General features: G+C 30.5%; 1 protein-coding gene, 1 long non-coding RNA gene and 1 other non-coding gene across 5 annotated transcripts; all 3 read right to left on the bottom strand.

Moving 5' to 3' along the window:
• Nucleotides 1–2,157: 2,157 nt before the first annotated feature.
• On the bottom strand, nucleotides 2,158–2,230 carry TRNAA-AGC. Its single transcript has one exon. It is a non-coding gene; the product is annotated as a tRNA-Ala (tRNA).
• Nucleotides 2,231–6,968: 4,738 nt separating this feature from the next.
• LOC101211129 (21.7 kDa class VI heat shock protein) lies at nucleotides 6,969–10,074 on the bottom strand. Of its 3 annotated transcripts, XM_011652234.2 has the most exons (3): nucleotides 9,574–10,069; nucleotides 8,342–8,421; nucleotides 7,469–7,660 (listed from the first exon to the last, which is right to left on the bottom strand). In XM_011652234.2, exons 1-3 carry the CDS (start codon nucleotides 9,881–9,883, stop codon nucleotides 7,502–7,504), a joined length of 549 nt encoding a protein of 182 aa, XP_011650536.1. In that variant the 5' UTR covers nucleotides 9,884–10,069; the 3' UTR covers nucleotides 7,469–7,501. The 3 variants fall into 3 exon arrangements, with proteins under 3 accessions (XP_004152915.1, XP_011650536.1, XP_011650535.1); XM_004152867.3 differs by lacking the exons at nucleotides 7,469–7,660; nucleotides 8,342–8,421 and adding an exon at nucleotides 6,969–7,458 and having other exon boundaries at nucleotides 9,574–9,999; XM_011652233.2 differs by lacking the exon at nucleotides 7,469–7,660 and having other exon boundaries at nucleotides 7,765–8,421; nucleotides 9,574–10,074.
• A 13,286-nt stretch (nucleotides 10,075–23,360) lies between these two features.
• LOC116402819 lies at nucleotides 23,361–24,711 on the bottom strand. The gene is made up of 2 exons (XR_004215465.1): nucleotides 24,308–24,711; nucleotides 23,361–23,732 (listed from the first exon to the last, which is right to left on the bottom strand). It is a non-coding gene; the product is annotated as an uncharacterized LOC116402819 (long non-coding RNA).
• Nucleotides 24,712–26,725: the final 2,014 nt, after the last annotated feature.

The raw sequence follows: 26,725 nt of genomic DNA, 5'->3' as shown, positions 1-26,725 counted from the left end.
CAACACTTTCTTTAAATTTTTCAATCCTATTTATACGCATCCTTAACTAGATAAGTCACCCTTAAGCTTCTCTTAGCTTGCCAACTCCTACTTAGAACTTTACACGTGTCAGTTTACTTAGCATTTTAGACCATGTTTAGTCTAAACCCAACACGTAATTAGCTATCAAGTCAAGATTAAACATTTTCTCAAAATACTTAACTCTCCTTGCCTAACTTCATCTCGTGTTTCAACACCAAACATCAACTTCCTTGTGTTGACAGAGCTTGGATACGTACCTTTCTTATCACATCGTCTAGCTTCGACGCAAACTTCAAAACGCCTAAATCTTAAGAATACCTTCTTCAAAAAATGAAAACCCTTATATTCCAAACTCGAGTCTCACACATAGGCCCAGACCTACAAACACAATGATATCGTTAATACAAGCATATAATTAATGAAAAAATAAACATAATGAGCATGTAATCACAAACCTGAAAGGCGAAGGGAAATTCGTAGAGGCTATATAAATGCGGGGACTTGTTATTCGCAAGTTTCTTCTTGTGCAAGGCAACTGTTCCATTAAGTGCCCCTTTCAAAGTAGCAAAGGTCTTGGATTATACCAACTCACACCAGTCGTAGCTAATAAAGTCCTTTCAATAGTCAATCAAGTCCAGCATCGTCCAATCCATGTGTTGTCTCCTTTTTCAACCTATCATCGCAAGCTCGATGAAGTAAAATATCAAATCTTCACCACAACCTCGTCATTTTCAAACTGAAGGATTGGGTAATCCTTCTCAAACTCATACCCTTTCTATCTCTCAAATATAACTTTCTTAATCGATAGGGTTTAATTGTCCTATTCAAATTGGACCTAACATTTGAGCCTATACCTCAACCCCGTTATTATGTCAAAGTCCTCCAACCCAAAGGAGACCTTCTTACACAGTAAATTAAAACTAATTGTGTTATATTGTCCTCCTCGATCTCTCTCAACAAAATGTAATGGTAGAGAGGTCAATTGAACACCAACTTCATGCCAAAGAAGTGTTCAAAGTCAGTTTTTCTAAACATGTGAAGTTACCTGAGTGTTAACTTATTTGTTATAATTGACACATTCTTCGATAGATGTGAACAACAAGTCAAGTTTGCAAGGAACACAAAATGTATAATGTGTTAAAACTTGGGCTAATCTTAGTCGGGAACAACATGAAACACCAATTAATCTCGAGAAACATTGTTGGGATTCCACTAGATATGAGATTCACATGCATTATGTAAGGTAATCTTGGTATCCATCTCGGGTGAAATCGACCTCAAGGTTGCCCTACAAAATGCATGTGAAACGTATCAGATCTCGAAACTCTTTCAACGAATCTCGAGATATTTTCATAAATCTTGATCAAGATTCTTTATCTCCACGACCCCAAATTGATGAAATGGTTGAGATTCATTGAAGGAGACCACATGCATTAACTTAAACTAATGTTGTACATCTAACTACACCAGACCACCAACTACAAAGTTTCACATCGGCCTAAAATTTCATACTAAAAACTAAATCGTAAACTATGAAATCGTTAAAGGTGCTTCACCTTGAGAGATTTAAGAGGACAAATGAGTTCAAAATGTTTCACGAAGGAAAAGTTATTGAAAGTCGTTCAAATTGTAGGAGTGAAATCGTTCACTTCTCGATCGAAATGAGCACAATGTTTGTCATTTAGTGCTTTCGGAGACTATGTAACATTCGAAATACCAAGGGTATTTTGGTAATTTGATATATCAATTTATTTTCAAAAATTTTAATAAAAAACACACAATCTCGTTGACGAACTCAACCAATATTGACTGAGAAAAACAAACTTATGAGTTTTTTCAAAGTGTGCCACTTTTGAAATGTAAAGCAAAAAAATGTACTTTTCAAAATTTCTCGTGGGTTTGTGTAAAAGATGAGGAGAGGTTATGCATGAAAGGGGAAGATGGTTTAAGTGAAATTGGAAAATTAATATAAAATATACCTCTAACCACCTCTTTACATAAATTAAGATACAATATAAGTTTATATAAATATAAATATGAATAAATATCAATTTCTTTGATCCAAATGGACTCAATAGTAGGATAAATTTGGATCTCAACTCACTTTTAGGTTAATTTTTGTTAAATATAAAAACATGGAGATGCAGGGTATCGATCCCCGTACCTCTCGCATGCTAAGCGAGCGCTCTACCATCTGAGCTACATCCCCTTACTATTTGTTAAAATTTAAGTTTATGTATATGTAATGTTAATGTATTACACATTTATGGATTTTGGTGTTCTCTTACATTTTTCTTCCATTATTGCTTATCTAAACATAATTCTATCAATTTTGGTAGGTGATACTTTTAGGAGTGTCATAATATTTAATTGTGTGGGCTTAACAATTATATGAGATTACAGGCAAATCTACAAAGGGCTATATCTCTTTTAATAATAATGAGACAATCACCAAGTTTTTGTATTTTTTTTACTAATTTTGATTTTATAGATGTTGAGATTAAGATTTTTACTATACTTGTTCTTTTTTAGATTGGAGAAACTAACCAAAGGTAATGAAAATGCAACACAATCACAGTCTACACCATTTCACTTTCTTCACCGTTTCTTATGTTTGTTAAGTTCACTTCCTTTGTTATTTTAAATATATATGTTGTATAGATTTTTTAGCCCCATTAAATTAATATATATATATATATATATATATATATATATATATATATATATATATATATATAATTTTTCCCTTCCTCCATATATCTTGTTCATATGTTCAGTGGTCCGCATAGCGAGAAGATGGTAGTGTGTTAAGAGGTTAGCATTTAAGCTGACCACCTGACCAATTGGAATTGAGCATGTACTTCCTTAGGGATGCTGATGATGAAATGTGTAAACCCCGAACTATAGGGATAGGGGTAGGTGGATCTTTCACATAACTTTATGTCGTCGAAATTTTAAGAATTTGATCCAAGTACGCACGCTCGTCAGTCGTCGGGTCAATCTCCACTATGCGAGCCTGATCATCAACAGGTAGAGGATGAAAATGAATCACATTGTACCATTTGCGACCCAAAAACTTGTAACTAAATCACCTTCAACATGGGTGAGTATGTGCAAGTCCATCACATGGTATGTGGTATTGCATCATGTGAAGCCCTATTGGCAACCTGCCCACTAATGGACGACACTATCTCGTGGGCTCAAACCTATAGATGCAATAATAACGCTAATGCAAACATATAACTATTAGAAAAAACACATAATAAGCATTGAGTTACTAACCTAAAAGGTGCTTTGGTTCATTTCGTACTTATGTTATAATGTGGCTCTAAGTGTGCGACTGGGTTAGGGGTCTAAGATGGGTTCATGTGATAAAAGGTGTTGACTCATTCCTATGCATTGCTAACTTTAAAGATACATCGTGTGCGTACAAGTTTTCCTCCCTCTTGTCCAAGTGTAAGAGAAAATAGAGCTTTCTTAGGTAAGCTAAGATCAAACACGTAGAATTAATGAACATAAGCTCTCAATTATGTGATATAGTGCCACGTATGGTATTTGTACAGTATAATTTTATGGACATTATTATCTAACCTAAATGTATCTTACTACATGCATTGGAGAAATAAGGTGGACATGGTTCGTGGTTTATGGAATGTGAACTCAGTTATATTTAGACGACGTGGATGCATGAAAATCTAAGTAATTACGTGCAATACAAGGGTAATAAATATGTCAAGGCGATACAAATGCATGCATTTATTAACTTCAAATTTAAGACAAGCAACCTCTCAGTGCATTCGCTACACTTGCTCGTCTTTTGGGATCCAAGTACTTTAAGTTACTAGATGATTTATATCTAATCCACCTAACTAAATTATATGCAACTCATCCTATATTAAAGCGAGCAACCTCTCGATGCCTTATCGCCACACACACTCACATTTTTTAATATGTATGTTAAGGAGGAATTCAACTGCAAGAATGTATTACTACCTTTGTTTTACCGCCTATTTAGCTAAATTTATGTCATCACTTATTAGGTGACGATATTCATTACTTCATTTTTCTCTCGAATAGAATAAGGTATTGACTACAACATTTAACTGAACAAGACGACTAATGTAGACATTCAAATTCTCTAGCATCAATTACACCCTATATCATTTACTTTTCACATAGAAGTAATAACATGGAAAGATAAAAAAATGAGAGAATGAAAATAGAAGAAAATTGTATTTAAAATTAAAACTTTAAGCCTTTCGGCCATGATGTTCAAATTACAAATACAACACAAAGGAAAATTACAAGTGGAAGTAAAGAGATGTGCATCGAGTCTCTGAGTATAATTTCTCACACTCATCGACCCTGTTTTCTACCTATTATACTGAGGGTAAGCATGGATGAGGATTTATCTCAACTCTATTTTCTGTCTATTACACTGAGGGGAAGCATGAATGGGGATTTCTCTCAACTCTATTCCATGCTCTCAACTAAAACAAAGAAGGACAATGAAGGATGAACTAAGCCTGTTCTCCAAAATTTTGCATGCTTGTTTTGAAGATACAACCTTCTATTTATAGGTGAAGATTTATGGGACTTAACGTCGTTTGGACTTTATCAAATCTCTCATAAAGTTGTTTCGCGCTACAGACGTCCCTTTCATCCTTTTCTGACATGCGCACCAATTGTTTTTTCTTCTAACGATGTAATTTTCTTTGCTTCATTCCTCTTATCGCCTGGTGATTGCATGTCTCCTCGCTTGACATTTGTTGCTTGGCTACTCTTCTCTTTTTTGCCTAAAAACATGGATTAAGGCATAAAACTGTGATAAATAGGCATACAAATATTTTGCTACTTCTAACACGTAATTGTCTTATTTAATCTATTTAGCTATGCTTCTTTTTTCGTTTGCTCGTGTTGAGACTTCATTATTCTTCCTAAAAGGCCATAATAACTTGTATTTCTACAAGTTATCAAAATGTGAAGGAAAACATGTATAGGCTATACAATTCTAGGGACTGGTTATAAGTAGGTTTCTTAATGAAATTGGGATATCTTTACCACAACCCCGTTGCTCTTGAACGGAATATATAGATAATCTTTATTCAACTCAGCACCGTTCATATTCGTCTTATTGCTCAAATATAATCGTCGCAGTCTAAGGGCTTTATCTTTTTCAAATTCAACCACACGTCTTAGCCTATACCTCAATCCCGTGATAATGTCAAAATCTTCCTACTTGAAGGAGACCTTTTCACCTAGTAATTTAAAGCTAATAATGCTCTTCTATTGATCCTTAAACTCTTTCAGCAAGATGTAATGACACAAGACTTCATTAAAATCCAACTTAACGTCCAAGAAATGTCTAAACAAGGTTTTCCTAAACATATAGATTTACCTAGCTGTTAACTTGTTTTTAATGTTCGAGACAGTCTTTGCTAAATGTAAACAACATGTCAAGTTTGCAAGGAAGAAGCCTGCATTGTTGATTTTAGTGGCAAAAGGCATCTGTTAAACACAAAACACACATAACAAGACAAAATCAATATGTCCTAAAACTTGGAATAATCTCAACAGAGAATAACATGAATTAACAATGGAACTCTAGCCACATTATTGTACTGGGATACCACAATATTAGGATTTTACATGCATTTTGTGATGTATCTTGGGTTAATCTTGTTCGAAATTTACATTGAGAACCTCACATAATGCAAATGAAACGTAACAAATCTCATGACTCATTTAACAAACTCAGAGCAATTTCATCAATTTTGGTCGAGACTCATCATCTACGAGAGACCAGATTGATAAAATTGTTGAAATTAGTCGAATGAAACCACTGGCATTAACTTAAAATCAGATATAAAAACATCTCTAATAACTTCATATTTCACAAATAATCTTAAACCCTAAATTTAAAACAAAGCCCTAAACTATCAAATAGTTCAAAGTTAATTACCCCTACAGATTTAAGCTTGGGATACACTTGGGGGATACACTTTTTAAGGTTTTTAGTGCAAAAACTAGTCAATCTTAAGAGCATCAAAACTTTCAATCTCGACCAAAAATGATAAGCCTATATTGAACAAAATTGAATATCAAATGTTCGAGTAAACAAGGACATTTTTGTAACTTGAACATATTTTTATTTTGAATTTTAAAAGCAAAACATGAAATCTCAGGGATAATCTAGGTCAAAATTGCATGGGAAGAACAAAAACGTAAGTTTTTTAAAAGTGCGCTACTTTTAAAATATAAAACCTTAAAATGTTTTAGGGATAGATTGAGACGTGAATGAGACATTATCCCATTAGGTATTTTGTGAGGCTTACCCTCAACATTGGTAGTCAAGCATGCTTGCTTGAGTCTAGCTCAAGTCAGTCTCATTTTCTAAGTCCATTTTAACTTCAATAGTTTTTTATTTGAATCTTTTCATCTTCTTAACTATGTTGTTTTATTTTTAAAAGAAATAAGAATTATGAAATAGGTGCAGTTTAGGCTACATCTAATCATTCTCTTAATTGGTTCCAACAAATTAGACGTGACATGCCTCTATACCATGCTGGCATGGTTGATTGTTCATGCATATATTTCTTATGAAGGTGAGACACAACAATAATGTTGAGTGATTGCATTTTAATGAGTATTTTGTTGCACATTCATCAATTCTATTTTCAACTACACCTAGTTTTTAGCTCAACTTAAGTGGTTCTACCACCAATATATATAATTCAGTTTCAACTGAAGTAGTAAGTATTTTACTCGATATAACAAGGTCACTAATCTATTTAGTGATTATTTATTTATTTATCTCTTTATAATTTAACTTTCCACTGCTCTTCAATACTTAATTTTATAGTTATATTTATCACTTTAAAGGTTAATTAAATTACAATCCTTCAAATCCCTCGCTCATTATTGATCATAAATGTATGTATTGGTGATATAAAAATCATGAAATGAAAATTCTATACAAGACATTTTGAAAGTGTTTGTATTCTCGTCCACATAAGTTGGTCAGCAATAACAACAACATACACAATTTGAGATCCATTCTTGTTGTTTTGTCACAATCACATCCAATATGTAAATTAAGTTTAAGTTAAACACATTTATCATTAGAAATTTGCTCACAAACAACTCAAGCATCTTCATCAGAATTATCTTTGCTCTTTGATTCACTACCTTGATTCGTTTCTAACTTGGGAATTTTGATCTCAAGAACCAAGTCATTCTTGATACGAGCCTCCATTCTTGACGAATCAGCATCTTCAGGCAACTCGAGACGTCGAACATATCCATGCTCCCACCAATGGACACGTCGCCAATCGACCGTCGTCTTGCCTTCTCTTTGTTGCTCCTTCAATTGACCACTTATCTCTAACACCTTCCCATCTTCTTCTATGGAGATTTGTAATGCATTTCTCCAAGCTTCTGTGTTTTGTCAAATTTTTGCTTTGTGTCAAATCAAACATTATCACCCAACTTTTTTTTTTTTTTTTGTATGAGTACGTAGCAACAAGAGAGAATTGAAGGAAGGCCCTTTGGGGAGTTCTTTTAAAATGTAGTGTTGTTGGGATACACATAATTCAGCATTAAATTCTATTCTCTTTATCATCCTTTCAACTTCAAATCTCTGCAAAATAAATGTTTGAGAAATGCTCTCTTAACAATGATCAAAGTTCAAAAGCACTTTTTCCTACTACAAATTTCTGTGTTTACTATAATATATTTGTCATCTTTTTTTTTTTCAAAATACAAATCATACTAGCTTAATTAAAGCTTAAAAAGGGTTTGATGCACCAAAAAGAGAAAAAAGAGAAAAAAGAGAAAAAAAAGGCGTTGCAACTAGGGGTGGAGAATCTGAATCAATAACCTCTTGATTCCTTAGTACATGCACAAATTTTGTTGGCAACTTCCAACATATTTTAGAAGGCATTCACAAGAACTAATATTGTAAAAATAATGGCCTATTAATTAATACACTTAATGTTTTATTTATAAATTGAAGTATAACTACCCTCCCTGAAACATTAAAATTGAGTTCAACATGTTCTTAAATTTTCAAAAGAATTTAATGGGTGTTTGAATTTTTAGTTTTATCTTTTAAATTTTAAAATTTTGTCTTCAAAGAAGCTTGTAGAATTGAGATAAAAGTAACTTTATTTAGAAAATAAAAGTTGACTTTGAAGTCTAAAAAATAAAAAGGAATAAATAAAAAATGGGCAAAATAAAAGGTGGGGGTGATTAAGAGGCGAGGTATATGAGTGAACCGCAGGCCACCATTGGCGTAGGTGCTCGGCCACCGCCTGCTAACCTCAAAGGCTCCACGCGCCGTGCATCGGCGTTTATTTTTAAAGGTCCATAGGGGTAAACTCCGGCGAACGTCCCCTTTCACTGATTCAAAGGTTTAGGGTTTAGAAATGCGCGTAGGGTTACTTGCCCACACCCCTTCTTTCCGAAGTTTATAATAAATTAATTAAAGCCTTGAAAAGTTCAAGATATTTCCGATGTGGGTCTTTACTCCATCAGTCAAATAATAATAATGTAAATTTAAAATTTTAACGTTCTGGTTTTTTTTAGTTAATGTTACAAAATTCATATACATTTGTAAAATTTGTTTTCTAATGTAACTTAAATTTTGAATGTAAAATGATATTAATAGATTAAATTTTTGTAACAATTTATTCTCTCTAATGGTTTAATGGTTTAACTTGTCCTTGACACTTAATATGACATTTCTAAGGATTTATTTAGATTCGGTCGAGAAAAAGTGTTTTAAGAAAAAGTTATTTTATTTCAATTCTTTTTCAAAATAAATATTAGTAAATAAACTAATTAGGGAAAACATGTTTAGAAGCTACAAACTCTAAATTCTAAAACAATAAAAACCGATATATTAATATTGATAAAATCTTTTTCAATAAAGATTAAATTTTACAAATTTAAAAATACATATATAACTAAATTTGTTCTATATGAAATTGTTAACAATTCAAACATCCTCATAAACAACATGGGATCAAAAGCAATTTTTGTTGCCTTTTGCTATAAGTATTTTGTTCATAGTATATATATATATATAGATTCGAAGCTTTAATCACTCAAAATCAAAATCAATTTCAAGTTTCAATTTGCACACCTTTATATTATTAAAATTGATTTAAAATCGTTAAAAAAAATTAGATTGATTTTAAAATGGAGGAGTGATTTTAACCATTTCTTAAGCACCTTAAATTCATTTATTCCAATATCCTTTCGTTGTATATTCTCTTGCTTAACCCCTAAATTTAAATGCACTTTCATTTACCAAAGTTTAGTCACATGTATAACTTTGTGGAAAATTTTCCCTTACACCTTTTTTTTATAAAATTAATGTAATTTTAATGTCAGATTCTTAAAGCTTTGAAACTACATGCCAAGTAAACTATGAAAGATTACACAAGTTAAATTATATAACAACCAAGAGGTCTATAGTTCAAATTATGCAGAAGGTGTTGAAAGCGGTGGAAAGGAAAGATGAAAGAATAAGTGGAAAATATCAAATACCTAGTAATTCTGCTTGTAGAACATACTCTTGATCAGTTTGAGACCAATCTATTGAAGATTTTCCAGAGATACGAAGGTTGGACAACAATAGATCAGACTCAAACTCCCATAGTGGAAAAGCATCAGCGGGATCAAAGAACTTTCCGAACAACAACGGACTAAACAGCGAGCCATCGCCGAACACCTTTTGAATAGCTGAATTAGCTTGCCCTAGAAATCTTCTAAAAACCTCTTCTCCCAAAGAGACACTCCATTTTGACGGAGTAGGGTGATCTTCTTTATGGACTTCTAGTTGTTTTGAAGTGGCCATAGCTAAAGGAAGAGGGAAGTTCTATGTGGCTAGGGTGCAAGAAGAAACTTGGAAGTGTTTTGGAGCTCTATTAATATTATAACATATGTAAAGACAAAGGGTGATAGAAAAGAATGGCATTGCACAAGAGAAAATGCTTTGGGAATATTTAGAGGGCTGTAAAGGCAATTGGAATCTTGCTTTTGGTTGTCTTTTTTTTTTTTCTTGGGTTAGTGGCGAGGTGATAATGTGGCAGGGCATATTTGGGTTCTCAACTTTGCCTTAGATGCCATTATCTTGATGTGGTAGAAAAATTTACCTTTTTGGGGAAGATAAAAGCAAATAAAAAGCCCTACAACCTCCAACCCTAGCTAAAGTTAGAATATGGTGTCATTTTCTTTCAAATGTAAAGTCAACATCAATCCTTTCGTGGTTTCCTCAATTTTTGTTTAATTCGTGTCGATTACTTTTATTATATATATGATTCTAAATCAATAATATATTTTGATTGATTTATTGGTTTTTAAGTACTTGATTTGATTGAATTAGAGTAACGGGTCGATTGTCTTTCAAACACAAATTCACACCGTTTACTCTTTTGATTTATGTATTAAATTCAGCCACTTATGTATAGTCTCCATTGTCATGATTTTGTTTTAGAAATTGATTTGTCATATAACTACTCTCGCTACTCCATGTGTTTCACCTTTATATATATATAGACACTCATTTGAATTTTTAATCAAATTATGAAATAAAAAATTCTCAAACTTTTGGGTAAGATTTTACCGGTAGGTTTTTCTTTCGAAAAAGTTAGATTAGAAAACAAAGAACCAAACAAATTGTAACAAAAAGTACCGCTATGGCATGTGTTTTAAATCGTCCATTTTTGAGCTAATATATTTCTCTTAACCTAAACATAGTATATATAAGATTCTAAATTCATAAAACTTTGTGTCAATCTCTACGTTGTTGCTTTACTACTTATCTCCTTAATTCTTCCCAGAAGGGATTGGAGGACGAAGAGCGTACTGCTTGAATAATCCATTCAACATTTGACTTAACCAAACAAATAAATTTCTTTTAACTATTCTCTCAACATAATCTCATGTTTCTTAAATATCTCTTACCAATCCTCTTGAATTACCTTATTGGTTTATATTCCTCTTTTACCTACCAACTCCATGTGGGTTTTAGATTTTTAAGGCTTCCTCTCGTGACAATTTGAAGTGTTTGGGAGGACGATTATTATAATAGATAAGTTATAACTATTTGTTAGTTAGTTATTGTAGTTTGAAGGCTTAGTAATATGTATTAATGTACAATCTGATTTGAAATAGGGGCAGATCTATGAAGGACAAGGAGACACTTATTAGGCAACACATACACATATGTCACTTATTAAACCCCACGTCGTGTCATTATTAGATGTCACTTTGAAAGCCATCCCTAATAGCTACAATTAGTGAATATTATAGATGTCACTTTGAAAGCTATCCCTAATAGCTACAATTAGTGAATATTGATAATAGTTGTTATCACTAATTGCTACTATTAGTGTTAACATGTCACCATTACAAATATTTTATTTCCAGTTTTCTTAAATTGAAAGCTATAATTAATAGCAATCGTCAACTATTATATGTTGCTATCATTGATAGATACTATGAATGATAACTTTTAATTGAAGAAATATTTTATTAGTTGATATTATTGACAACGACTATTAGGGATAGCTTTTATTATCAATGATAGCCACTCAAGGTAGAGTAACTTTCAATTTGAGAAATATGGTATCAGTTGCTATAATTAGCTGCTATTGTTGATAACTACTACCGACGATAGCTTTCAATTTTGAGAAATGTGATATTAGTTGCTATAACTGATGTCTTCTATTAGTGATGTTGCTATCAATTGATATTCATGATAGCTATTATAAGTAATTTTTCTATATTTCTATCAATATAAAATGATATCACTAATATTATTTATCAATGATTGCAGGATATCATTGATAGCAAATATAAGTGATATCATTACAAGGACATTTTTTATAAGTGATATCTCCTTGGTAAACATATCAATTTTAAATTGAGCGAATTAAATTAGGCTATCAATTGATATTTTTTATCAATGATATTCTTCTATTGCTATCACTTATAATATCTATCAACGATAGAAATAAAAGGATATGATCATTGATAGCATCTATAAGTAATATCCCTAATAGGCTACTATATACCAATGGCATCAAGGTAATGCTACTATGAAGTGATATTGTGGTTGCTTGTTTTTAGCACAAATGGACAAAGAAAAGAGATCTGATTAACATGTTGTCGATAATAGCTTTGAATCACTAATAACATACTATCAATATGATAACTTCTATTATTGATAACATAAATAAAATTGATATAGTTGCAAGTTTTGTTGAAATAAATTATTGATTACAAGTTATGCTATCAAGATTTATATCATTTAGAAATTCAAATTTAAGTTATCAGTGATAAATTCATGAAAAATATATTGACATGCTTGATGTCATTGATAGAAATCATCATCGGTAACATGAGAGGAAGGAAATTGAAGAGCAAAATTGACATCTAAAAAAAAATTACCCTATAACTGGTAAAAAAATTTATTTTTGCAAATATTGTTCCCTTGTACTATAAATTACATTTATTTTATAATTTGTGGTATTTGGTGCAATTTTCCTTATATACATGTCCATATATATATATATATACTTAATTAATTCCAATTCCACCAAAACCAATTTTTTTCTTTCAAGATTCCAAATCAACTCAAATTCCCAATTCTTTTAGTTGACCAAATGTTCTCCAATAAATTAGTTATTTTAAAATTTCGTAAATTTCAACATAAATTATCTTAACCAAAGAATTCAGTTTTAATCCCAATCCTCAAGGTTAACCAAATAATTTAAGATAAAAAATCTCTAAAAATTTGTGATGTTACAATAAGATGCAACAAGGCAAGTGATAACTTGTAGAGAAATACAAGTAATTATGGCCTTATAGGTAGATCAGTTGAGCCAAAACGCATGATAATGTGTCAAAATCGTTGCTTCTATCAGAAATTCATAAATATAAGAGAATTCAACTTGCATAAGTCTCCACGCCTTTTTTACCCTTTTTTAGTGTTTTATCGCAAGATTATTGATAACGTGTATAAATACCCGTTATTATAGCCTCTTTTATCAAAATAATGAGGTCAAAACGTATAAGAAGAGGATCAAAACGCATAACTTATCTTGTAAATTCATAAGTATGTCGAAATACATCTTACATAAGTATTATGCCTGTTTTGCGCAATTTCCATATCTTAACGCAAGATGATTATAAAGGAAGAAACTAGTAAATTGTAAGGGACATCTCACGTAAAGACTACGCGATGGAAACACATTTAGCGACTAACACCTCTAGACAAGGAATCACATCATCACGTGAGGAAGATTCACTAGACGACAAGGATGTAGTTGAAGTTGATGTAACGTGACAAGGCTAATATCACGGTTGAATTGGCTAGAATAACAATAATTTTCCTCCAAAAGCTGCCTATAAAAAGTCTCATTCTTCACCCGAGAAAGAGAGGCTTGCATGGGCTAGAGAGAGGCTTTGATGAAAGAATTGAAGATCCAAGGAATTGTATGAAAAAAAAAATGGTTGAATGTTAAATTGGTTTATGAATAGTATATATGAAACAATACATTGTATATTTTATGAATGAAAGATTATGCTATCAATTTGTTAAGCTGGCTCATGTGTTTTTATTTTAGATGTAATAAATAATAAGTTATGTTTGAAACAATAGTGGTTATGAGTATATTATAGTATATATTGTTCATTTAAGGTTAGTAAGAATTTTAATTTTGTATTTGAAATACACTATGGTATATTGAGTATATCGATGATAACATCATTCATGTATTATTGAATGTATTGAATAGTAATGTGATAAATCACATAAGATATATGTATTATGCAGTAGTATATATGTAAGAATGAAAAAAAATATTGGTCGGATAAATAATCTATGTTAAACGGAGTAAGAAAAAAGCACAGAACATTAAAAAAAAATGTATATATTATTGAATATATGCGGTAGTATATATGTTACAAATCATATAACATAAATTTATTATTCAGTGGTATATCATAGTATATGCGAACGACGGGATATTTAATAAAAATTATATGTCGAACTATAAAAAATTAAACAAAATAAAAGAAACATGACCAGAATATTTGCTATAAAACTGAAAAAGAAAGCACAATTTTTTTAAGAAAAAAAATATATGTACGAAATGAAAGAAGAAAGAATACATATGTCATATTGTATATATGAAGTGGTATATATGTGTAAGTAAAATCTCGGTAAAGTACGAAATTTGAAGAAAAGGAAAACAAAAGTAATTGATTGAAATTTGAAGAAAAAGAAAGTAATTGAGAAAGACAACTAACCGAAAGTTGTATATAAAACGAAATTTCGAAATAAACTAAAGAACCAAATTGAAGAATAATACTGATAACAGCGAAATTGATGGAAGAAACAATCGAAATTAAATTATGAAGAAGACGATATCTTCGTCGACGCCAGAATTTTTATCTCAGAATGTTGAAGGGTGATGCAAATAATGATATAATGCTATTTTTAATCATTAAATGATTCCATATTAAAAAAAATTATTTTATATTGAATTAATAAAATACTTCTAATTAATTTCCATAATAAATTTATACCTTAATTACTCGGTCAAATAAGGAAGGAAGTTGTCATTTACATAAAATTAATTTATTATAATATAAATAAGAAAATCATTTGAATTTAATTTAAAAAATTATATATAATTAATAATTATTATAAGGTTATAAATGTCATAAAAATTTACGAAAACCTAATAAAAAAATAAATCATAATTTATGACATTCGTGAAATTTCTTAATAAATTTAGGTCTTTCATCTAAATCTTTCTTTTAAAAAACACACATGAAAAGTATCACAATAACTTAAACATTTTGCATTTCTAGCAACCACATTTGTTGGTGATAAAGAGTGAACTTTTGGTTTGGTGTTGTTTTTGTTGAATGTTGTTAGACTTTTGACTTCTCGATTTGTGTTCCTTTACCTTACTCTTTTGAGAAGTATAGACTGAGAGAATAGGTTGTATACTATTTTTTCAAGTCGGTTGAGATTTTGCAAGGTCTTTTCATTTTTGTCCAAAATCACACCTCGCACTTAAAAGTGTGAGTCCTTTCACTTTTGCTTTTTAAAATACCTCAATAAATTTTTAAATATATCATAGATATGTCTTTCTTCTATTATTCCAAGACCATTGTTTATGTTTGTTGTTTGTTATCATCCTCTTATAGTATAAGCTATTGATGTCTTCTCCTCTTTGTATCTCGATAGTAGTGTTATATTTTATTTTTCTCATCTTTTTTGATTCAATTCTATTCGAAACTTCAACCCTCTGAAATGTTTATCGCTTCAAAGAGTTTTCATTATTCCATTTGGTTGCGTGTGTGAAGTGAACAAGACGCCATAACCCACCTTCTGTTTTCCATCACCCTTTCAAACCAAGCCACTCGGCTTAAATAAAATCCATGTTGGTAGAGTTGGTGATTCCTATACCTTGTTGCCTCAATTAGGTTTTCAACACTGATCCATCCATTTCTGACTTGGGTTCTGAAATTCTTTTCTTGGTTAATCATTGATTAATTATGTTTTAATTACCAAATTAGTTGTTAACCCCCCTATAGTTATCCTTCTAGGATTTTTTGTAATTCTCTATAAAAATAGAATCCCCTTGTATTACATATTTTCTCATTCATAATAAAGACTTAGCTAGTTTCTCGGAAATTTCTCTCCTTTTATTAATTAGGCTACATGATCAGTTCCCTCTATATAAAACCTGCATGTTGCTTTTGCATGATCCGTTTCTCGGACTCTTACTCTGTGTTTTAAAAAATATTTGCCTTTTTTCTTCTTCCAAAACTTTCTTTTGAGTTAAGAACGAAAAGAACCTAGGCTGGCAGTAGAGTCGGATCAAAGTGGCATGGGAGATAATCTATTTGAACCATTTCCATGTTTAGTTCAAGTTTCTTTTCTTGTTTTTCGTTGTGTTTATTTGGTTGTCTTAATGAATTTGGAGGTTTTCCAATATTCTATCTGGGATCCCAAAAAATTGAGTTTGAATTGGTTAGTATATGAGTTTTTATAAATGTTGAATTCAAGTTGGTTTTAAAATAAATGTAACTCTTTGCTTTGATTTTGTTAATAGATCCCAGGATGTCTGAGTTTTGACTATGTGTCTAGATTCCTAAATGTCTGGCTGTTACGAAAGTTCCTTTTTACATTCTAGTTTTTCTGTTCAAGGGGTTTTATCCTTCTTGTTAGTCATAGGTTTGTTAACAACTTGTGCTTAAACTTATTTTTATTCTAAGTTGAATATTTTCACGTATGGAGGTCACATGGGAGAACCAACTAATTAAATTCATAAGGTTCCTTGGTCGTTTGGTTTACGTTTAGCTCGAGGCATGACTTGTGGTATTATGACTGAGGTACTCCTCCAGTTTGATATGAGGGCAGGATTTTGTAGTAGGTTTGTTTTTTTGTTTAGTGTGTATAATGTCTTGAGAAATATGGTAGATTATTTAAGGAGGTTGTCGTGAGAAAAGGGTTCGATGTTCGAGTAGGTTGCTAGTTTTAATGCGTTCATGAGTGTCTGTAACCTAACATTTTTATAATTATGAGCTTGATTTGAATTTTTTGCAATTAGTTTGTGGGAGGACTCTGTTTTTTGTATCTTCCAATATACTTTTCTCTCAATGAAAGTGCAGTTTCTTACCTAGAGATAAAACAAAACAAAACTTGGATTGTTGGTTGTGTGAATTGTAAATAAGTAAGCCTTTACAAACTTTGATTGTGAAAAACTAATGACTTAGCAACCTGAAATTGGTTAGAATTGTCTATTGGGTGCCTCTCAAATTCTAACCTTTAAAGTTTTATCAATCTTATTTAAGAATCATATTGATAATTCATGTTTCTCAAACTATTATTATATATTATTATTTCTTTTGACCAATGGATCCATGCCAAGATGTTAATTTTATAAATTATTTTAATTAATAAAATAAGTTTTTTCTTCTTAAATAAGAGAAATGTTTTGTTGTTTCATGTATGTATGTATATTCTTTTTAATATTTCATTCATATTCATACAAGCCTGGAATTTTTGGTGGTCTCATTAGACAGCAAAATTGAATGAAATTGAAAATTATGGAGTTGGAGGTATATGAATTGAAATACAAATGTTTGGTTTGATTCATTTTTGGTTTTTTATATCAATGCTTTAGTAGAAATCTAAAATTTTAATTTCGTTCAATTTGATTTTGTCAATTAATTCGTTTTAGTGAGTTAGTGTTTAGCCCTCATACAAGATTAATAGACATGAATATCTGTTGTTGATTATTTGAAGTTTCTTTAGATTACAAATTTAATAATAACTATATAATTAATTATTATTTCTTTTGACAAACATATCTCTAAAATTTAAACCCACTTGTTCTTCCCTTTCTTTATCGTATCCATTTCCTTCCAAATTTCATCTTCCATTCAACTTGATTATTTATTGATTTCAATGGGTAGGTATGGATTGTTCGATCCCGAGAGGCATTTTGGGCGCATATCACAGCAACCCAATAAATATTTTCATTCATATTCTCTTTGTTTGGGCTATCTTCTTCACTATGCTCATGCTTTTCTATTATACCCCTTTCTTTTACTCTTTTTCCAAATGCCCTTGTGGCTTCAATACTGGCTTTGTTTTGAAGTGTGGGTTCTTGTTACCTTTGCTTTTATGATGTTGTTTATATACTTTTTGAGAAGAGAGCTGGATTTTTGGGTTCTCGTTTGCTTTGCTTTAAATTCATATTTATGATATGTTGACTCTAATGCACTTATTACTTTTTTTCTTTCTTAGCTTTCTTCATACTTGTTCTTTCTATTGTCTTCTTGTTTATTTTCTTCTATTATTTTTTACTCTTGGCCTATTTATGAACATTATCTTTGAATTATTTGAAATATTGTAGTTAAGATACAATGCTAAGGAAGATTGACAAAAAGGAGATTTTTTCCAAAAGATGGATAGATTGTGGTGAGCAGGAGTGGTGAAACAAATTCAATCAACTTCTAACAATGAATGACTGTGTAAAATGAAGTCATCCAATATACAATCTATGCAAGATTGGATGAACTGTGTGAAAGAAAAGAAGAGTTCAAGATTCAAGGTAAGTCAATGCCATTTGTTTTAAAAGATACATACGTACATTTAATGCTTTTGATGATTAATACATTTGTACGTGTTTGATGAAGAGGCAACTTCCACATGCATGTAGTCGTAAGGGTTAAGTTCGCTCGGGAGAATATATGGTATTGATTATTCTAAATTAAAAATATAATGATTTTGTTAAATTTAGTACTATATCTAACTACATTGCATTTTTTGAAGAAAAAAATTGTTCAGACCCATCATCGGGGACAAGGGTCGAACTATGGACTAGAGCACATAGGAAGAAAGATGGAACTCCCGTTAACTCGGAAGTTGCAGAAACATTGGTAAAGTTTCAAAATCTCTTTTATTCAATAAACATTTGTTGATTAGTTGTTGTTGGCTTTAGAAATGTATGAGTTAGGAGAAATACTTGATTTGTTTAGTTATGGAGTTCTACTACTGATATTTTTTTTAATGACTAAAACCATTTCTTGAAGTATATGTGTTACTTTATGATTTTTTTTTTTTTTGGAGGGGGAGGGGGTGTAGAAAAGGATGTTTAAAGATGTTTTCATTGGTTTTGTTGGCTTTAGAAATGTGTGAGTTAGGAAAAATCAAATACTTGACTTGTTGAGTTGTGGAGTTGTGGAGTTGTAGTAGATGTTCTTTGAATGATTAAAACCATTTGTTGAGTATGTGTTACTTTTATGATTTTTATTTTTTTTTTGGAGAGGGGAGGGGGTTGAAAAGGATGCTTAAAGATGTTTTCATTAGTTGTTGTTGGCTTTAGAAATGTATGAGTCGGGGGAATATCAAATACTTGACTTGTTGAGTTGTGAAGTTGTACTAGATCTTCTTTGAATGACTAAAACCATTTGTTGAGTATGTGTTGCTTTATGATATCTTTTTTCGGGGAAGGGGAGTTGTGGAAAAAACTAGTTGGTGTTGGCTTTAGAGAAATGAGTATTTACGCATTTATGCAATTTACGAGCACATCAAAGAGATTGACAATGAAGGGATAAACATTTCTTCAAACAATGTGGCAAACGATACAATAAGTAAAGTTCTTGATCCAAATCGGGATCATATTAGAGCATTTGGATTTGGAGTCACCTCATCGAATTTTTGTTTATTATCTAAAAAGTATGGCCAATATGTCAAACTCAAAGAAATGTGTGAGAAGATGGAGGTTGAAATGTCTCAAATAAAATCTTTTAATATCCCACCTTCTTAAATCACAAGTATGAAGTTTCGTAGCATACTTTAACATAGGTTTATACTCTTTATTTCTAATTGTTTAACTTGTATGCATTATTTTTCTATTTTCTAACTTTAGAGTAATGGAAGAGACCAACTTTCTAACGCTACAAATGATCAAATTTTTAACAATATTGCTACTAAACTGATTGGAACTTCACCTCTGGTAAGGTCTGTAATTGTTTATTCCTAATTGTTATAACTTACTCATTATGTTTAATATTGCATTTTATATTGCCTCGTTGGTATAAAGTATTAATAACAATAATACTCTTTGCAAGTGCACAATGCTAGATTGGGGTGGTACAGAAGTGGTGGTTGCTGAAGGTCGATGATCCTCAAATGATCCTAAAGTTACTGTTCACCATGTTCCTCTCGGTCCACATGTTGTTAGAGTTCGGGTGGAATTGCCAAAGAAGTCATATGCATTTTTATGGAGACCTAACTCAGAGATGATATACATTGAGGATGTTGTTGGAAGCACAGTAACATGACCTGTTGACAAAGTTATTTTAAGTATGTATATTCTTTAACTATTAACTTCTAGCTAGCTTTTTTCTACCAAAATCTGTGTATAAACATAATTACTCATTTAGTTTTTGTTCATAATTTTTTTGTAGGTTGATAAAAGAACAATTGTACAAACCCCAAAAATATCATTTCTAAGACACAACAATTAGCTTCAAGTGTTTTACATTTATATATCATATTACCTTTTTGTAACTAATGGTTGGTTATAGACACTATAGGAGAAAAAAAAAAAAAGCATTTGGTACATGACAATATAAATCGTTTGTGAAAATAACATTTTGATGGTACGAACTCTTTCTATATTATAAGCTTTTTAAATAGATTTTCTTGACATGAATAATATAAAAAGCTTTAACAATACACTATTATAAATAATATAAATAAAAGAAATGCTATTACAATGTTATTTTAATAACCTTTCCAAAACGCCATCAAAATGCACAGTTTTTATAGCTTTCATGAGACACTATAAAAGGTTTTTCATAACTTTGGAAAAACGCCATCATAAATGATATAAATAGAAGATACGCTATTACAAAGATGTTTTTATAACCTTTTCAAAATGTATGCTTTTTATAGTTTTTATAAAGCGCTATTAAAATTTTAGAGTTTTAAAAGCGTGGACTATCATGACTTTTTGTAAAATGCTATAAAATGTCTGCGATAACGTATTTAGCTAGCTATTGTAGACCTTTTTTTTCCTGTAATAAAATGAACTATTTTACCTTTTCATATTGATACACTAAGTACTTAAGGGTGGATAAATGATACACATGTCTTATAAGATTCTTATATATCTTATGTATTGTGATACACTTGGAACATTTAATATTCTTGCTTATTAATATCTGATAATATGTTGATGGACTATAGATTTAATATGTTTGCTTATTGATATCATATACAATAATGTTTGTATTAAAAAAGTTAATACATTTGCTAGCTGCATGATTTCTAATAAATTAAGTTTTTTCTACCATTATGATATATTGTTGACATAGTAGTAATAAAATCGATTAGATACTTTTTTATGAACTATTGACATAACTAACTACAATTTTCTAATTCACACATCATTTTCATTGACATAAATAAAAACAACTATTAAAAGTTTAATAGTAACTATAAAATACACCAAAAATATAAAAACTAAATCAGTGTTGTAACTCGCATGAGCAAAAAAAAAAAAAAAAATCACAAAAAAAAAGTATACAAGTAAATGAAAGGTTAATTTTGATAACCGTAACAAATTTTAAACATAAAAATATTTACCGATTGTGTAACAAAAAATAAAATTTCATGAAACTGGTAGAATATTTTCATAATTTTCAGATTTTTCTTTTGGATATTGCGGACGATTCGTTACTTTTTTTTTTTTTGTTCTTTGCGATTTATTTATCTCTTCTAGATTTTCTTTCTGCTATTTTTAAACAATTTATTCTTATGTTTAAATCTCATATTTCATCTTTATCGTTTTCGACAAGATTCTTTGAAGTTATTTCATATTTCTCATATTCAATAATATAAATATCGTTTAAATATCATTTTGACATGATCTAAGTGATTATTTACCATTGTCAACACGATGTTTTACCACATGGTCAACAAAATCATTAAAATTGAAGCTTTTTTTCCATCGTTTAAAAAGAACTACATGATCGTGTTGATATTATCTAAACAATTACTTAGCATTGTCAACACAATTGTTTAGCTGGGTGAACATGATCATTTAGATTTTACTCTTTTTCCATTGTCTAAAAAGAATTACACAGTCGTGTGGATATAAACTAAATGATCGCTTACCATAGTCAACACGACCGTTTAGCATGGTCCACACAATCGTTTAGATTTGAAACCTTTTTTTCATCAATTAAAAAAAGAACTACACGATCGTGTAGATATGCTCTAAACGATCATCTACCATAGTCAACACAGTCATTTAGTATGGTTAACACGATTGTTTAAAATTGAAGTCTTTTCCCCATATTTAAAAAGAACTACACACGATCATGTATCATGACTTAAAAGATTGTAGATCATTTATTTAGACTATAGTACACGATCGTTTAGAAAAAGATTACTCACGTTTATGTGTTCGATTAATGGTGTGTTTATTAGAGTATTTTTGGTATTTTTTTCATTTTGGACTTCTTGACTTTTTCAGTTTTTGAAATAAATCTTTTACCAATTTTTTATATTTTTAAAAAACCCCTAAATGAAAAGGTATAAGATTGGTTAATGTAATTTGAATTTATTTAAATATTTGTAGTAGTTACACTAAAAACATAATTAATATTTGATGTATAAAAATTCATTTATTTTCATTTTAAGTGATTTAATATATAATTAATTGAAAACTGCTCCGAAGTACTAAATTTAGTTGAAAATTACCAAAAATAGAGGGATAAAAGATTTTTGGGATTGATTTTGAAAAAATTGATTTTTAGGACAAATTGAGGATGAATTGTCTAAATTACCCTTCTTTAATTTTTTCTTTTATCTTTCCCTTCCATTTTCTCTCTCATTTTCTTCTTTTATCTTTTTCCTTCCCTTCCATGGCACCTTTATTTTCTCCATCCATCAACACCTATTTCTTCTCACAAACGTAATGGCAATTTTTTCTTTTTCATCATTATTTATTATGTCTCTATCTCTTCTTCCTCCCCTTGTAAAGTTGATTATGAAACTAATAGTTAAAGTTTGAAATGTGCGAGATAGGTGCGAGATTTGTGCGAAATAAAACATTCGGCCTAATAAACTTACTAAACATGCACAAGATCACTCTAAATGACCTAGGAGAGGTAGCAATTTGATTGTGAAACTCATAGTGAAAGTTTGAAACGTGAGAGGTAGGTGCGAGATGTGTGCAAAATAAAACATTAAGCCCAATAAACTTACTAAACATGCACAAAATTACTCTAAATGACTTATGAGGGGTAGCAATTTGACTGTGAAACTCATAGTGAACGTTTGAAACGTGCGAGATAGGTGCGTAGAACAAACCTTGTTATTGGTACGGATTTTACATTATACCATAGTTTCATCATCGTCATTATTATTGACTAATTCTTCATGAAGCTGTTTCATCTGATTTTATGCATGTTTATTAAGCATTTATGTTTTTATCTTACACGCATCTCAAAACTATCTCGCAGCATCTCGCATGTTTCAAACTTTCACTATAAGTTTCACAATCAAATTGCTACCCGTTCTAAGTTATTTATAGTGATTCTATGCATGTGTAGTAAGTTTATTAAGCCCTCATGTTTTATCTCGCACATGTTTTTATGTTGGATGATAAGAAAAAAAAAGTAATACATAAAATCCTAAAAAACGCCAAAAAAAATTGTATGCTAAAATAAAAACATCAAAATCCAGGTCATTGGGACCCCTGATACGCAACCTACAATTAACTCCAAAAAAAAACCTTTAACTTGAAATTTGCATTATCACAACTAGATATAATTAATAGTTTCCAACTTATTTTATACAACTAACATATAAATATTCAGCAAACTAAAACTTGGTACACAAATGAACATATGCACAAAATGAAATTAATACAGTTTCCTCATATAAACAAAACGTGACCACAAACAAAACATCCTAATAGTGTATATCAAATCTAACAGGTTGTCTATTGGTATATTGGTATTGTGACCATTGTAATGACCCACCACGACTCTTTTGTAGCCACCAATCGCCCCAAGAATCATGTTAAGTTACTGCTCGCTAACGAACCTTCGATGGAGACTGAGAAGTAAGAAACTCAGTACATTATTTGAGCATACTGCAAAACAAAAATGTGTAGAGTAAAACAAATAAACTTGGATCCAACTCAATGATGCTTTAAAATTTTTGAGCTAGCTACCTTACCACATTTTAGAACAAGAAGTTCATGTCACTATGGCTACCAAAAGCATCCAAAAATTTCTTAAATGACACTTTTTAAATCTCAACCATCTAAAGTCATCATTTCACTCCCAACCTCTTAAAAAATGCTACATTATTCCAACTCCAAAAACAGCTGGGGTGTTTTCATTTTATTCTACTAATTTGCATGATGCTTGAATATAATAGCTCCAAATTTTCATCCAGCAAAATTAATCAAACAGAATAGGATTGTGAATTCTTCATAGATTATAAGGATATCGTTTGATCAATTTCAGTATTAACTTCATTCTAGCCAGAGATGACTTCAAGTACTCAAACAGAATTTCCAAACTAATTAGATGGTTTTTCCTCAAGTTTTTAAGGTTAATTTCAATTTCCAGAATGAAATTCATAATTTCTAAACCTAGAAACAAGAAGATAACACTCAAAATTTGAAAGAGAGAAAAAGAAAATTAGGGATTAAGGACGTACCAGAAGCAATTTGATGATGTTGCTAGCGCCGAAGATACAGTGAGCAATGGTGAACTTGAGAGGCTCAAAGGGAGGAAAATAGGCCGCCAATCTCGACGCATCTCCAACGGAGAATCTTGCATGCCGCATACGAACTAACCACCATGGAGGCCTGAACGGTTGGCGATGGTGAAGGAAACGCGACGACAACTGAGAAAGGAGAAGAGTTGAAGTCGAACTGCACTTTGCCCTAATAGAAGAGCTGAGAAGGAGAAAGCCACACAAGAAGAGAACGTGAGGGAGAAGGAAAATGAGAAAATTACACCAAGTTAATTTTTAGGGTTTTTTAATTAAATAGTAATATAGACTTTTTACAACATATTTGTAGTAAAAGTCTCCTTTTTTTTTTAAAACCATCTCAAAACTCTCAATACCCATCCAAATAATCTCATTTTTGGTAATTTCTCAATTTACTTTGTGGCATCAATAATTATTTCCTTACATGTAATCAATCAATTTTAAATTGGGGTTCTAAAAACAAAATTAGTAAAGCAAATAACCCTGAGTTTTTAATAATTTTCTTACCAATCACAGCAAAAACATTAATTATTTTAGATATTTAATAAAACAATATTTGTAATCCAAAATTGGAAAGGACTAATACAAAATTATTGGAAAGGAATATCTTATGGGTTTGTTGTTTGACTCTTATCTTTACTTTTAAAAGTACAAACATTTCATATTCTTCATTTTATTAATACCCAACTGCCATTTTATTCTTAATATTAAATCAATGGCCATATTTTCCATGCCGTAAATATTTAGTCAAATTTGATATTTTTGATAATTTTCCTCAAATCAGATCATGAAACTTTTCTTTTTCTTTTTCTGTGTATTTTTCTTGAAAATGAAATTGGCATCTTTCAGATTTGGCATTTTTTTTTTCTTCCTTTTTATTAGAGCAACAATGGAATATGCTTGTTTGGTGTAATGGGTTTTGAGCTCTCATAAAATTCCATTGTCATATTGAGAGGAGGAGGGCCATTCAAAATTCCTGTTCAAACCTCAATACTTTATTACACCAAGTGGAGATATGATCTCCCACTTGTTGAACATACACTTTGGTTCTTATAAAATGCTTTTTTCTTTCTTCTTTTTCATATTTTTTGATATTTTATAAAGTTGATTTGTCATATCTTTTATATAAAATCATATAAATAGCTCATGTGTACACTTGCTTTTAAATTTTATTTAAAAAAAAAAAATAGTTAGAGAAGGATCGGTCAGTTCATCATCGGTTAATCAAATTCACATATTAACAATTATTCCTTTTTCTATGGGTGTTGGGGTTATTGACTTTATAAATAGCAATTAAAGTTATTGATTCCTAACTTTTGGCCGGGGTTAAATACTTGGGTCACCTCCAAAAATCCCAAAATTGTTGAAAATTAAACATGTTTTAAATGAATAAGTTAGATGTGAATTGATTCATGAGAGTTAGAAAAAGTTAAAGGTTGGGAGTTAAAATGTTTAAAGTTAATTTAATATGAGTTTTCATATTAATTAAGTGTAAGTTTTAAAATGTTGTGTTTAATTTGTGGTATGAGTTATGCTCATGAAAATCCTATAAATAGGATTGAAATGTTGTAATCTAAATTATCCAAGAGTTAGAGTCTTTCAATAAAGTTTGTTTTTCTTCTTAAATATTCTATTTGGTAATTATCTATTTGAGGTGTTCGTTGTAAGCTTCCAACAAAAATAAGTTATAATAATTAAGTCTATACCACACACATTTTTATTATTTGCGAAAATGGCAAAAACAAAGATTAACCCACACATCAAAAGGTAAAATGTCACAAATGCCCTCGTTACTAATATACGTTTGATACACCTAATACACTACTTGATACACCTGATACTTGTTCATACACCTGATACATTTGATTGATAGATTTGATGCACTTGATACTCTTTGATACACTTAATACTGAAACATACTAATATATGTTTGATACACCAGATACACTGCATATACATTTAATACTCTTTACTTATACAATTGATTGATTAAATGCACTTGATATGCTTGAAGTCCTACTTATACACTTGATATACTATTGATATACACTTGTAAACTCGATTTATATACTTGATAATGATTCACTTTACTGATATGATTTAACAATATATTGTTAATATACTTGATAATGATACACTGAGGTACATCATTCATACACTTAACAATACTCTAATGAACTGCATAAAATTTGAAAAAATGAAAATCACGTAGTAAGTATATTAACCAACTAATACATATAATATAAGTATATCACAACACTGACATACGAAACTAAGACAAAGTAAAACTAAAAAAATAATGTAAAAAAATAAAACAAAATCATTTGAAATCAAATTTAACTTAAAATACACATCGAAGAA

Source organism: Cucumis sativus, chromosome 3 (assembly GCF_000004075.3).
Source record: "Cucumis sativus cultivar 9930 chromosome 3, Cucumber_9930_V3, whole genome shotgun sequence".
NCBI classification, from domain to species: domain Eukaryota; kingdom Viridiplantae; phylum Streptophyta; class Magnoliopsida; order Cucurbitales; family Cucurbitaceae; genus Cucumis; species Cucumis sativus.
The sequence above is the reverse complement of the archived record's forward strand: the minus strand, read 5'-3'. Positions and strand labels throughout refer to the sequence as shown.